The 14,483-nt window shown below is 44.2% G+C and overlaps 2 protein-coding genes across 8 annotated transcripts in view; both read left to right on the top strand.

Annotated features, from left to right (window-relative positions):
• ERN1 (endoplasmic reticulum to nucleus signaling 1) overlaps positions 1-3,405 on the top strand; it is a 32,345-nt gene extending 28,940 nt beyond the window's left edge. For all 3 annotated transcript variants that reach the window (XM_030233797.2, XM_050981365.1, XM_050981366.1), the window contains 4 exons: positions 273-400; positions 966-1,089; positions 1,332-1,399; positions 1,593-3,405. In XM_030233797.2, coding sequence (XP_030089657.1) covers positions 273-400; positions 966-1,089; positions 1,332-1,399; positions 1,593-1,799 — 527 coding nt within the window. In that variant the 3' untranslated portion in view covers positions 1,800-3,405. The remainder of the gene's footprint in view (positions 1-272; positions 401-965; positions 1,090-1,331; positions 1,400-1,592) is intronic.
• A 356-nt stretch (positions 3,406-3,761) lies between these two features.
• SAMD9L (sterile alpha motif domain containing 9 like) lies at positions 3,762-13,421 on the top strand. 5 transcript variants are annotated; one of them, XM_050981360.1, is made up of 6 exons: positions 3,762-3,890; positions 4,154-4,315; positions 5,694-5,833; positions 6,314-6,469; positions 6,921-6,965; positions 7,467-13,421. In XM_050981360.1, exons 5-6 carry the CDS (start codon positions 6,962-6,964, stop codon positions 12,119-12,121), a joined length of 4,659 nt encoding a protein of 1,552 aa, XP_050837317.1. In that variant the 5' UTR covers positions 3,762-3,890; positions 4,154-4,315; positions 5,694-5,833; positions 6,314-6,469; positions 6,921-6,961; the 3' UTR covers positions 12,122-13,421. The 5 variants fall into 5 exon arrangements, with proteins under 5 accessions (XP_050837317.1, XP_050837319.1, XP_050837318.1 ...); XM_050981362.1 differs by having other exon boundaries at positions 3,797-3,910; XM_050981361.1 differs by having other exon boundaries at positions 3,802-3,914.
• Positions 13,422-14,483: the final 1,062 nt, after the last annotated feature.

Here is a 14,483-nt window from a genome sequence, read left to right on the forward strand (position 1 = left end):
AACTCTGTAGTCTTGACTGTGAAGTTATTTCCTGTATTTAAAGGAAGAGAGAGCTGAACTTTGATATTCTTAGTCTTTGATAGTCTTTCTGTTGATTGCCCAGCACATCTGTGAGGGTAGCACTTGGACTAGCAGGACAGGAGGAAATAGAGACCATAATGAACTTCTGAAATACAAAATGTTATAAGATTACAAAATTTTACATTTTACTACAGCCTAAGAACGTAGAGAAAACAAAAGAAGTAAATTTCCTTGCACACTCTCTCTTGCAGAGGACATTGTTGCTCGTGATTTAATAGAGCAGATGATAAACATGGATCCTCAGAAACGGCCATCTGCCAGCTGTGTGCTCAAACACCCCTTCTTTTGGAGTCTAGAAAAGCAGCTCCAGTTCTTTCAGGTTTGTGATGGCCTTTTCTCTCCTCTTAGATCTCAGGGCTTTTTCAGGTCTTGAATTCAGTTTCTCTTTTGTGCCTGAGGTCACAGAATCCGCAGCCTTACTGAGAGGAGTGAGGCAGCCTAGTTGTAAAACATGGGTGGAGCTCCTAAGCAATTGGCTTAGTCTTACAGCAGATCTTTGAGAGAGGGCCAGAGCTGATGTTACCAAGGTCAGTTGGTGAGAGAAGGTCTCCTCTAGCAGCTGCAGTACCCACAGAGAACATGGCTGGGAGGGTTTTCAAGAACAGGAGTGAACAAGCACTGAATCCTGATGTAGGGTGGGAAATGGCTGAGGGCTTGAGATCCTTTCCAGCCTTATCTTCTCCTCTGTGCTAAAAAGGCTTTGGAAGAGGGTAAAACAAATAATCTCAGAAACTTCTGTATCCTATTCCCAAGCACTGTCATGGAGTGAAATGGAATTCTAACTTTACTGTCAGGACAGGCTTTAATGGGCCAGAAGCAGCAAATTGAAAATACTGGGACAGACTTGGAAATAAAACTAGAAATAATCTGAATATCTCTTCCAGGATGTCAGTGACCGGATAGAGAAAGAATCTTTAGACGGTCCAATAGTGAAGCAGTTAGAAAGAGGTGGAAGAGAAGTGGTGAAAATGGACTGGAGAGAGCACATCACTGTTCCTCTTCAGACAGGTAAGGGACAGCATTTTGACTGAGTGGGAATTACCTGCTGCTCCCAGTTTGCTGGGACAGGAATATAAGGCTTACACTGTCTCAGTTTTGGCACATCACTGTTACTTGCCAGTAAAGTGTTTCTTCAAATGGAAGTACGTGTTTAGTACTGAAACACACCTACAAGGATCTGTGGCTGCAGGCATACACCCCAGCACCCAAAACTGCATCACAACACACAAAACAATTTGTTTCTCTTGCAGATCTTCGAAAATTCAGATCCTATAAAGGTGGCTCCGTCCGGGACCTTCTGAGGGCAATGAGAAATAAGGTAAAGGAGTCTTTTCCTTGTGCACTCTGGGTTCCTGCCTCTGGCTGCTATTGTTGCCTCTATCAGACCCTGATTTAGGTATTGAGAAGAGTCCAGTAGGAGGTCACTGTGTCCAGGAATACCAAAAGCTCTGTTTATAAGAAGCTTCTGAATGAACCCTCTGAGCTTTTCCCTCTTCTGTTTTCCTCCACAGAAGCACCATTACAGGGAACTGCCTCCCGAAGTGCAGGAGACCCTGGGCTCCATCCCAGATGATTTTGTGTGTTACTTCACAGCTCGTTTCCCTCGCCTGCTCCTGCACACCTACCATGCTATGCACATCTGCTGCCAAGAAAGACTCTTCCAGCATTACTACGCTGAGGACTCTGCAGAGCTGAGCCTTGCAGGAGACACGGTTTGAGAGGAGAGGGATGGAGCTTTCTTCTCTGGGACCAACATTCCAAGCACAGGCCTACCCTCAGCAGGGAAAAGTGGGATCAAAGAGCTGAATTCTCTCTCTCTCTGAAGAAACCAAGCTTCCAAAAAGTGCCTTGTACCTGTGGCTGTGCTGGATCAGGAGATGGTGGAGCTCAGGGCGCGAGTGGTAAAGCGATGAACCCTGGGGATGGAGTTACTGACTCCAAGGCAGTTTTCAAGCCTGTGGAAATGAAGAGCAAAAGCTGGATATAACCATCACCCAATATCCCTGTACTGTATGTGATTTTGTAATGGATGTGTTTCACTACAAAAAAAAAAAAATCAAATTCAGTGATTGAAATCATAGAATTACTCGGGACTGGGATGTGCAAAAGGAGCCCTTTCTTTGGTTGCAGCAAATTATCTGAACCTGCCATTGCACTGCTGCCACATTAGCACACGCCAGTGATTGTAAAGGGAATCATTCATGATTATCCTAAAAATGGTATGAAAGTACCATTTCTGCTTAACCAGTACTGCTCTGGAAAGTTAGTCCCTTATACTTGAGCAGAAACAGTTTTAAAAAATACTGACTTGAAACATCAATTCAAGGTTTTCCTACTCTGAAAATAGGCCTTGTTGTGTTGTTTAATATGAAGCAGTATTTGCAGAACAGGTTGAACAATCCTTGACTTAACTCCCAGTATGAGAACAGATCTGCTCAAGTACCTGCAGCAAACACCAATGGCAGCTGGGAGCTGCCTGTGACTCATCAACTGCAAATGTCCCTCAAGGGCTAAGAAAAGGCCCCAGCCACAGAGCCAGGGATGAGATGAGTCCTGGGAAAGAGCTGAACAGGAACCAAGAGCTGTTCAGAGCAGTGAAATCGGGGCAGTGTTTAAGGGGTGCCACAGAGCTGCAGAACCCCATTTCCTGTGTGTTGGCTGGTAATTCCATCCACTCCTTTCAAACCACAGTATTTCTTTACACTAGCCCTGTGTGTGGCTAAAGGTGCAGTGTTTCTTTACACTGGCCCTGAAGCTGTGACAAAGTGTCACGTGTGCTAGGATGAAGAAGTGCTGAATTCTAATGTAACTGGGGTGTTCTTTTACAATATATTTATTTAATGTATTTATATTTATTTAATTTTTACTACAAAGCGGTATCAAATCCATGTGGTACAAGTATGAAACATACCAAATCAGTCTTAATCAGTTTTGTGTTTATATTTAATCATCAGATAACAACTGGAAGAGGAAAGTGATACTGCATCTTTCAATGGAATTAATTAAAGGAGAAATTAGAAAGTGAGAATTTGTGACTGTGCCATTGTGTCTTAAATAAATTATTGCTAGTAATACCCCATGTATGATGGGGTATGTACAGCTGTTTTTCTGGAGATACTTTCTAGGATGTGTTTTTCCTACTTTTACAATGTGTGAGAGCAATTTACCTAAGATGCCAAACTGTGCAGGTTACATGTTTTAAAGCTTGAAAAAATAATGGTAATTTTACCTAAAAAGATTCAAAGCCTATTTCATATTTTTGTATTTCTCATGTAAAGGTCTTTTATAAATCTACTAAATAAAGACTCAGATTAAAACTCCACAGCTTTGAGTGCCATTGCGTGGCCAGGGAACCCAGCAGGTCTGGTGCTGGCAGAGCTGAGCAGGGAAGGGGCCAAGGCCTGCAGCAGCCTGGTCCTGCCTTCCTTGGGCAGGGACGTGAACCCATTTTTGAGCGTGCTCAAACCAATTCCTGCCTGCTGATGCAACAGCGGATGCGGGAGTTGTTCAGGTCGGTGGGAGCCTCCCTGAAAGCCCAAGAGCCTCGCTGCTTACTCTGACAGTCCCCAGGCATCAGCCCCCTCTGACTGAGGCCGGTGCACAGGCGAGATAAAATGGCAGGACTTCGTGCTGCTGTGTGATAAAGAAATACCCACAAATAAATAGTTTTGGTGAAACTGAGCTGGTGACTGATGACGTGCTTTACAGGAAACAGAAAGCCACTAAGACAGATCTGCATTCCAGCTTCCTGGGCTCAGTGGCACGGAGGGCTGGGCCGAGGAGCCTCTCGCCAACCTCTCCACTACTTGGTGAGGGGTTCCTGGAGTGAGTAGGTAGCTCATATAGAGGGCAGTAAGTGAGATGGATCTGAAAGTTTAAGATACAAAACAAAGAATAAATACATCCCACACCCCTCCTGACACCTGTTTTTGGTGGGGCTAAGGCTACTGGATTTGTATCAGCAGCACCAACCAGCAGCAGCACTGCTGTGAAGGGGGTGGAGACTCGATGGCTCACCAGGAATGCTTGTCAAAAGCATTTTTTCCTTTTTATTTCCGGAATAATTTTCAAGAGACGGGCAGGAGCTGCAGAACACCCACAGTGCTCAGACTGCTGCCCGTGCAGAGCCCGGCACCACAGGTGTTGGAGCACCTTCCCTCCCTTCCTCCTCTGGAAACCTTTCCCTGCGGACAGACCGCACTGGGGACACTCGGCCACCCGCAGGCTCTGCAAGGTAAGCTCTCCGTGCGCTGCTCCTCGCGGGTTCATTCTCAGCTGGGCAGGTTACTTTACTGGGACCGGGTTTAGCGAAAAGTGAGGCTGTCCCTCCACTGCCGCCCCCCGGGGCTGGGAGCCGCTCGGCAGCACCCGCGGGACTGTGCGAGCAGCTCGGAGAAGCGGGAGCGGGGCGCACACAGCCCTGCCCCGCAGCCCTGCCCCGCAGCCCTGCCCCGCAGCCCTGCCCCGCAGCCCTGCAGCTGCGCCCCTCCGGGCCCACATGTGCTGCCCAGGTTCCCAGAGCCCCCTGGAGCACAAACCCCAACTGCTTCTAGATCCAGGAGGGATCAGGGAACCGCGGGCACCCTCCAGCCGTGCTGCCCCAGCCCTGCCCAGCTCTGCTCATCCTCCGTTCCAGTTTCGATTCCCCGGCAAGGCTCTTTGTTTTGAAGCGCTTTCCTGACGTCACCTGTCACCGCGGGCTGGGGCAGAGACACAAGGGCGGGACGGGATTCCAAAGTACAAGCCAAGCCCTGGGAGGTGACCACAGACACTTGTTATAAATGATAATAAGAAAGCCAAATTATATAATAATTTCACAAGAAATGCGAAAGATTTTATTTTCGCGACCAAAATACAGTCCTCAGAAACCACTGCCAAAGAGACAGAGTCGAGGCCGAGATCGGCGCCGGGTGAACCTCGATCCGACCTCCATCACATCGAATCTCCTCCCCCTGTTCACGAGTGCCGTTTCCAGCGGGACTGTTGTATACAGTTTTTTATGCCTGAGGCAGAGGTGTCCCGATTTCTTTTGTAACCCCGCATATGTATGAAATTTTCATTCACTGTGCAGGGCTGGACAATGGCTGTTTCCTGAGTAGTGGCAGGCGCTGATCAAGTCAGGAGAAGTCGTGGATTCAGATATATGTCCCTTGGCAATTTCGGTTATCTTGACTGATGGTATCTGTCGAGTGATGACCAGCCTTGGGTGTTCCCTGATGGTTCCAGGGGAAGCACATCTCCGTGCTGGCCACGTTCTTTTATTAGTAAACGAGGCATTGTTCTGCTGTCACCAGGATTTGTGTAATTCCAGTGTGGTAATTTGTCTCCAGGTTGCTCGTGGTCAGAGGCTTGTTGGATGTTGGATTCCTTTTACAATTTTTATTTGATACATTTTCCCCTTAAGCATGAATTACTATATAATATATATTACACACTGAAAGATGGGCATTTCAGGGACGCTTTTAGCCCCCTTTCTCGGGGAAGGCTGCACCAAGTGTCCGTGGAAATCCGTCTCCCACCATTTTCATAACCAGCCTTTTTACACTTATTCTGAGAGATGCCTTGAAATAAACAAGGCAGGAAATCTTTGTCCTTTTTAATGCTTTTATTAGAAGTGATCAGCTCAAAGCTGGGAGGCCCAACAGGTTCGCGCTCACACTGTGGCAGCTCCCTGGAGTGACTCAGAGGAGGACGAAACCTGCAGCTTTGTCCACCAGGGGGCAGAGCTGGGGGGCCATCCTCACGAGAACAGGTGGGTGTATATTCCCCAGGATCCCGACTTTTGTATTTTCCGTCTAGGGTACTGGCCCCAGCTGAGGTCTTCTGTACTTAGGGCGAGGGACAACTAAGGTTTTCAGCATCTCTGCTGTGCAGTATAGTGACACAGATTTCAAGAATTGAAAATAGGAGGAGATTTGCAGGAAAATATTGATGAATATGGATTAGCATGCAGTAGATAAGTTGGGTTTGGATTCCTTTGTTTTGTATATAAGGCAGGGTGAGAAACCCTCCCGGCAGCCTGGTTGGTTTTGCTTATGATTTATACGAATCTTAATCATACTTAATTAATCACTTCCAAATTTCTGTATATGCTTGATTATACTTAATATACTTGATTGTATTAATTTATATAAAATTGCTGCTCAATTAAAATTATTGCTAAATTCAATTTTGTTGCTTGTTAAATTAGACATCTAGAACTTCATTCATAACAAACCTATTCCTTTTGCAGTAACAGGACAGGCTGTCCATGCTGCCATCCATGTCTGAACCCCTGGAATGGAGGCTGGGCACAGGAAGGACATCATGACTCAGGGGAGGACACCCCACTAAACAGAAACCTTCTGCTGGGTTGGGCAGTGAGTCGAACTTTTTCTTGGAAATTTTGGTAAGCAGCAGAACAGATGTGGGAAAAGAGAAGGAGCAGGGGAGAGAGTACCCATGAAAAAAGAGGGGGGAAAAAAGCAAGTGTGAAGGAACAAAAGGCAGGGAAAGTGAGGAAAAGCAATAAAAAGTTAGAGATAGAACCTGAGGGATACAGTGGTGAGGGGCCTCCTTTTCTCCAGTATGTAACAGAAGGAACTGTTGGGCTCAGCTGTCAGCACAAACCTCTACATCAACCCCCAATTTCTTTCACATCCACGTGTGTGTCAGAGGCAGGAGCAGCTGCTTTCACACAGAAACAACACAGCTGGCAAGAACAGGCTTTTAGAGGTACAGACATGACCTTGGACCAAAAAGGTGGGGAGGAAGTTGAGAAAACAGAACACCAAAGTCAGCTTGAACTATCACAGAAATGTGAACTGTAAATTTGAAGACTTACTTTTTCTCCCCTCTAGGGTTTTGTTCATTAACAGAAGGATTTCCATCACCAAGAACAATGGGTATGTATTGCTTTCAGAAAATTTCTACTTTGTATTTAGCAATTTGCTTTTTCATATCTGCATTTGAAGGATTTCTCTCTAGTGAGGAACTAATCAGTATTCCTACCATCATCCTAGGGGTTTGTATTGATGCTGTCCTCATTTAGGAGAAAATAACCAGATTCAAGTGGGTAAATGATCTACCCAAACCAGTCCAGTTCAGGGAATTCAGCCCTGTCAATTCCCATAAACCTTATTCCCTGAAAAAAACATTTCGGGTTATTTCCTTGACTCCCTTTGAGAATCATTTCCAAGTCTCCTTCCTAGTTTCCTGCTTTGCTGATTTATTGGTCTTGCACCATTAAAACTGCTTCTGATTAAGGTTATGGACACTTTGTCATCAGAAGTGACATATTTAAGACCTGTTCTCTCACTGTGACTGGTAGAAAGAAAAAAATCAAACATTCAGTGTGGCCAAAGTAACATTAGTTTGTATTAGTAACACATGATTTTAACTTCTAGATTACAAAACGTTACCTGTGAGTGAATGGGTTGAGAACCACGTCAAATGCTGGCTGGAATCTACCGGAATCAAGAAGGAGTATGTAGATAAACTATATGCAGAAGAAGTGACAGGTCCAGCATTAATGGAACTGGATGAGTCTTTCCTCAAAGACATAGGAATGAAGAAAGGCCAAATCCAGATCTTAATCCGCAAGAGAAATGAACTTCTGCGGCGCCAGGACAATGCACAGCAAGCTGAGGACTCCAGCAGCAAAACGCCCGACAGAAGGGATGCAGAAACAGCCAGAGCCAGCAATGCCCCTGCTCAGGGCACAGCGAGTGGAGGCAGCTCTGGTGCTGTGGGTACCACCAGCAGTGAGAGCACAGCACCTACTTCTGGCAAGAAGCAAAAAAGAAGCAAGAAATCCCAGCTTCAACGAGCTGATGAAGTCTTAGAGGTCAGAAACTGTCGGCCATTTAGAAGTCAGGATACCGATTTCAAGTATGTGAAAGACACAGTTCTTGCTCCAGAATCAGGAGTCAGCGATTTAATCATTCCTTGCCATGAATACAAATCCTGTGACACTGCTGCAGAACTGAACAAACATCAGCTGCAATCAAAATTTGCCTCTGAAGTGATAAGATTTGCTTCGGCCTGCATGAACATTCGAACAAATGGCACCATCCATTTTGGTGTCATGGACAGTGTTGAGGACAAGGGCTGGAAACATGGACAGATCGTCGGCATAAAGGTCAAAAACCGAGAAGACTTTGTTGATGCACTGGATTATATAGAAAAGTGCTTTTGTGATAATTTACAAGAAATTGCAAGGAAGTGTATTCACCCACCTGTGTTTGTTGAAGTGATTTCAAGAGACTCTCAAGAGCAAAGATTTGTAGTGGAGGTTGACATTGAACCAACATTCAGCTTGGTAAAGAACAAATGTTTTGAAGTTTTTTTGCCAAAATACAATGAAAGCAGTCAGAAGGCGATCCTGACCAAAGAACCAGCTCTCTACCAGAGACTGGGAGCCAAGTCTGAGCCTGTGCAGCGCAGCAAACTCGCTGCTTTCATTCAAGCCATGCCAGACAGGGATGCTCAAAGACAAAGAGCTGAGCTCTCCAGCACACAAGTACCTACAGAAATACCTCAAGATTTAGGAAGAAAGTTATCAATTCTATTAAATGATGGCAAAAGCTACATGGATGATTCCCTACGGTACATCCTTGTCACAAACAGATGTGAACAGGATAATCTGAACAACATTGACTTTTTAATGCACTTGAACATTTTCTGTGTCTTTGACTTTGATGAACATTCTAATGTGTCAGGGCTGTACAGCAAATACAAAGAGCACCATGAAACAAGTTCTTATTTTTTACAGGATTTTTTCAAAGAAATTAAGACTGATAATTCTCCCTCTCAGAAACTGTTTGATCAGACCAGCTGGATATTCTGCAATGGGCGCAGTGACTTCCTTGGGGATGAGAAAGCTTGTGATGAAAATACATGGATTAGAACCAAAAAAAAATACCTGAAGAAAGTAATTACTTGTATCTGTGAGGAAATTCTGCCAGAGCGCTCTTTCATTGTGCTTTTTCTATTGCTGTCACCAGTGCAGAAACCACTTGTGGACACTTTTCAGGAATTCTATACAGAGATGAATGGCATGGAGTACATTATCTGCATTGCAGAGTCCAGAGAAAATTACAGGAAGTGGGCTAATCTAGCTCAGGAATCCTGCAGCATTGAGACCCTAGAACAATGCAGTATTGTGGGTATGAAGCTCAGTCATGTAGATGCCACCATCCAATCAATGCTGCCTTCTACAGCCCAACCCAGACACATGCCAGCTTCCACTGGAGGCGTGTGTACGCTTCCCTTGCGGGAAGAAGAGAAACTGTATTCCCTAGAAATCCTTTGTGCTGACCAATGTGATGAGATCAAATTAAATCTTTGGACTGAAAAACAAAAACAAGAAATAGAACAAAATTTTTACCGCGGGGGAAAAATCATGTGGGAAAACCTCTGGCTTGCTGATAATAAACTCTGTGGGGACATCATTGAACGTGAAGCATGTGCAGAGGCAAGCAAACTGCTGGATGGCATTTTACGAGGAGGTGGGCACAATTATTCTGTGGCTAAACTAAAGATATTTCACCATCCTGGGAGTGGTGGAAGCACAATAGCACGGCAAGTTCTATGGAAAAGCAGAAAGCGTTTTAGATGTGCTGTTATCAAGACCTCATATTCACCCTCAACTGTTTGTAATCACGTGCTCGCCCTGAGAGATTACGAAGAAAAGGAAATCACTCACTGTTTTCCTGTCCTGCTCCTGATCGAAGATTACGATGATGAGTACTTTGAGGAACTACAGAGTGAGTTAATAGAGGCTGTAGCAACCAGGAAAATGAATACCTCCAGGCCTTACTTCATCCTCATATGCTGTAGACGATGCAATGACCCTGAAAGGCTTTGCAAGGCTTCGCCACTGGACACGGTTGCTGTCACTCACAAACTGACAGAGTCAGAGAAAAATCTGTTTAACAACAAACTTTTGAAACTGCAGCAGAAATATGATGAGCCAGAATTCATACTTACGTTTGTGCTGATGTGTGAGGAGTTCAATAAAACATATGTGTCAGACATGGTAGAGCACATCCTGCAAGGCATCGACCCTTCCTCTCGTGACACCTGCTTGATGCGTTACATTGCTCTGCTCAACTGCTATGTACCAAATTCATACCTTTCACTGTCACACTGTGAGGCTTTTCTGGGGCTGGGGGCATATACAGAGATTAAAGCAAGAGCATACGATTTCAAACATCACTTGAGTGAACAAGTAAGAATGATTTTTATTGAGCTAAGGGAAAGCACTACTTATATTTCATCTATTCGGATTATACACTGCCTGGTTGCAAAAGAAATTCTGCATCAGCTTTCAGGGAATCAATCACTAAGTCAACTTGCAACAACTCTTCTTCAGGAAAAGATGCTCTTTGAAAACAGATTTGGACGAGAAGAATTCATAAAGTTTATCAGACATCTGTTTATTCGACGTGATAAAAGAAGCAGGGGTGACAATACTGACACTCTCTTCTCCCCATTCATTGAACATGTCTGTGAAGCTGAAGACTGTGAAAAAGCCATTGCTGTTTTAAAAGCTGCATATGAGCTCCTTGGAAAAGATCCTTTTTTTGCCCAGCAGCTTGCCAGACTAAATTACAGCAATGAAAAATTTGAAGATGCTAAATACTGGGCACAGGTTGCAAAATCACATTTGCCAACTGATTCTTTTATTTTGGATACAGAAGGTCAAGTCTACAGGAGATGGTTTAGTTTCACTGTGGATAAAATGACTGAGGAAGATACCCCCGAAAGTATCACTGAGAAGATATTGCTTGCCCTTAAAGCTATGAAATGCTTCAGGGCCGCACAACAGGCAGCAAAGGCAGAACGTGAAAGTATGAACAACGCTGGCTATTTTGGAGAAGTAGAAGTAGGTTGTCGCCTTCTTCGATTTTTGTCCACACTGCCTGTATTCCACAGAAGCCCAGAGGGGGAACATACTGAGCTTGTGAAATATCTCACCACTGATTACATTCCTGAAGACATAAAAAGAACATGGGGAAGGCTTCATTCCCGCTTGAAAGGCTTGCGCCAGAACCTGTACAATGCTCTGGAATGGATTTCAGAAGAACTAAGTTATTTCCAAACAGATAAAAACCAAGAGAAGGACGATGAAAATGATGATAAGGAAGAACAAATTCATAATCCCAGAAAATGGCTGAGAAAGCAGTCAGCTGTATACGCTAAATTCTTCGTCTCGGCATCACTTACAGATGACAGCAACAATGGTCCTGACACTCAGCTCATGAGACGCATGAGTATTTATGGGAGCGGTGGAGGAAATGTCACCAATATCCTGTCTTTCTTAACAGATAAGAAAGAGAACAGATCAGCTGAAAAGCTGGAAAGGATCCTTAGTTTCTATCCAGAAAACCCATCAAGGAACAAGTTGGAGGACAATGATTTGATCAATTTTATTTTGTGCCACATCACATTAGCCTGCTTAGCACCAGGATCAGCCAAACTCCTTCCACTGCCAACTCTTCGTGAGCTCAGTCTAAGATTCTTCAAAGGAAAGAGACAATTTCCAGCAAGTGCCTATTTTTTGCTCACCTTGCTGTACTGGCCAGATGAGGCATTAGACAAAGAGCCTAATCCTGATAAAGATGAAATTTTAACTTCAGCTCTTCAAACCCTGAAACGCCTATATGACATCAAAATGAAAGATGTTCCTACCAGAAAGAAAAGAATCTACACCCATTTTTTTCTGGGAAAGGGTTATGGCTTAAGTAAGATAGTGCACAAAACTAAAATTGACAAATTGATGGTGGGGTCCTTAGATGAGAGGAGAATGAAGTGGCTGCATGGAACTGTATGGAATATTTTCAAAATTCGTGACAATCTTAAAAGAGTCTCTGGCTGGACCCAGGACAGAAATATATTTATACGAGGTCATGGGAAGGAACTCCGTATCTTGCCACTCCATCATGAATCAGTGCCTGCTGGAAGTGAAAATGTGACCTTTTATTTAGGCTTTTCATTTAATGGTCTTGTTGCTTTCAATATTGAGGTTGAAAATGATCCAGCCACCAAAAGAACCTAAGGTATGTAGTACAGTACTGTATGCACTGTGCTCTTAGAGGGTACAGCACTGGAAGGGTCCAGTCTCACATTTCAAACTAAAAGTGGACTGACCAGGTGTCACCGACATGTTTTATGAAAAATCCTTTTCTTAGGATTTTTCCTCCCGAGAAGCTGAGAGGCCTCAGGAACAAAATGTAAACAATGATTCTCTGCTGCTGTGGAATAGAATTCAACAAGTAGATCTGTGATTGGTCTCGTGTGATTGTTTCTAATTAATGGCTAATCACAGTCCACCTATCTTGGACTGTCTCAATCAGTCCAAGCCTTTGTTATTCATTCCTTTTTTATTCTTAGCCAGCCTTCTGATGGAATCCTTTCTTCTATTCTTTTAGTATAGTTTTAATACAATATCATTAAATAATAAAGTCAAGCCCTTTGAAACATGGAGTCAAGATTCTTGTGTCTTCCCTCATCCTGGAACCCCTGTGAACACCGTCACAACCAGGCAACAAGAATATCAGAATTAACAACTATAATAGTGACCAAATAACTAAAAAAAAAATTAAACTATGAGTAGAGTGAACTTTGAGCCAAGTCTTTGATAGTTTTGGAGTTACAGAAAGCAAGATTACAGAAAGACAACAACTGATCTGTTTTCTTCTTATCCCACAGATTAGGATTTTAAGTAAATTTCCATGTAGTCTTGATCAGCAAAAGAATTTGTCCAGTGTAACTACATTTTCCTTCCTGAATCAGCAACAGAAAAATGAACTCAGACCACATACACTCCTGACATGTACCATGGATGAAATAACTACTGACTGCAAAGCCAGTGTCAGTATGGAAGCAATTTTAAAGCTGATAAAAAACAATCAGACTGATAAAAAACAGGTTACAAATTCTGCATAATCCTACATTGCTTCTCTGTGTAAATATTACCTTACTAGACATACATGTATCTGGGGTGGGGTGGAGAGATATGTGAGCAGAGTCATGGGTGACAAAAGAGATTAGTTGTATGCACTGTTATGTGTTCATAGTCCAAACAATTCCTGCACTTGGTGAAATTATTTTGCATTATGAGCCAAGGAATGCCACAGAATACAGAACTGAAATTTGTCTAGAGCATACATCAATGATTTGAAAAATGCAGGTCTTCAGTGCTGTGTTTGCAACCATGTTGCCACATTCAGCTTCTAATAATAAAAGTGTGTGTTCTTGGAGTTTCCCATTGTTTGATATAAGATGTTGTGACTAAAATTGCCAAAACCCCCTGACATATAACTTGTTTTAATCAAATAAATATCTTTTGTGAAGGACTACCATTTCTATGTGAGCTTGTTTACCCTACCTGAGGATGTATTTCCAACAGTAGCTAGGTATGATTTAATTTCCAACTGCAGCAAAGATCTGGACACAGCCAAAAACTGTAGAATGAACGGCAAACCATGGTGAATTCATGTCTTGGTTTGAGAGGAAGTGAGTTTTTTGGGATGCTGTGGTCAAACCAATAGGTGCTCAGATTTGAATACTGGCACCTGGTGTGGCCACTGAGGACATGGATACACCTCTGAGAACACGGGGGGTTAAAAGCTGAGAACTCCCAGAGTGAAGCTCTCTTGGGTTCTGTCTGTGAAAGAGATCAGAGCTCCCCTGGCGGCTCCGAGCTGAGCGGGGGAGGAGAAGCCACAAGGCCTGACTGAGGTAGGCCGGGCCTGGGACAGAAAAGGGAGGTGAAGGCCCCTGCAGGATGGAAGGGTGGAGGAACCCTGAGAGACATCGGGCAGCCCACCCCACCCCCCGAGGGAGGGAGAGAGAGGGAGACTGTGCCTGTGCTTGTACCATCTTGAAATTTGATAGCACGGCCTGGGAGTTCTGGACAGGCAGAACCTGATAATTTAACCCTTTTCTTGGATTATGGAAACCTTACAAATGCTGATCCTCCTGGAGCTGAATGAGGAGAGAGATAGAGATGGAATAGCCAGAAATGGACAAGTGTGATGAAAGTCCATGCAAGTGAAAGATGTTCGAGAGAAGCTGAGAAGAATCCTAGGTGGGAGGAGATGATGGAGTGGCCTTTGCCTGGACTTTTCTGGTATAGCCGTAGACAGAACCATTTTTTTCCAGTGACAGAGACTTCATTTAGAGGGAGGCAATGGCTCTGAGCCAAGAGAGTGCAGTGATGTGATGTGACGGAGTGTGTGAACGGAGATGACGGGTGAGGAGGGTGGTGGTGCCCTCAATCTTCAGTGAAGGAGAAGATCACTGTTCTTGAGACCCCTTGGCACCAAGGGGGTGAAATCTGGGGGGGGGGGCGGGGAAAGACGACAGGTGTCCCAAAAGTGAGAGACTGTGCTCTTTTTGGAACTGGGCAAAGCACC

Source organism: Serinus canaria, chromosome 18 (assembly GCF_022539315.1).
Source record: "Serinus canaria isolate serCan28SL12 chromosome 18, serCan2020, whole genome shotgun sequence".
NCBI classification, from domain to species: Eukaryota; Metazoa; Chordata; class Aves; order Passeriformes; family Fringillidae; genus Serinus; species Serinus canaria.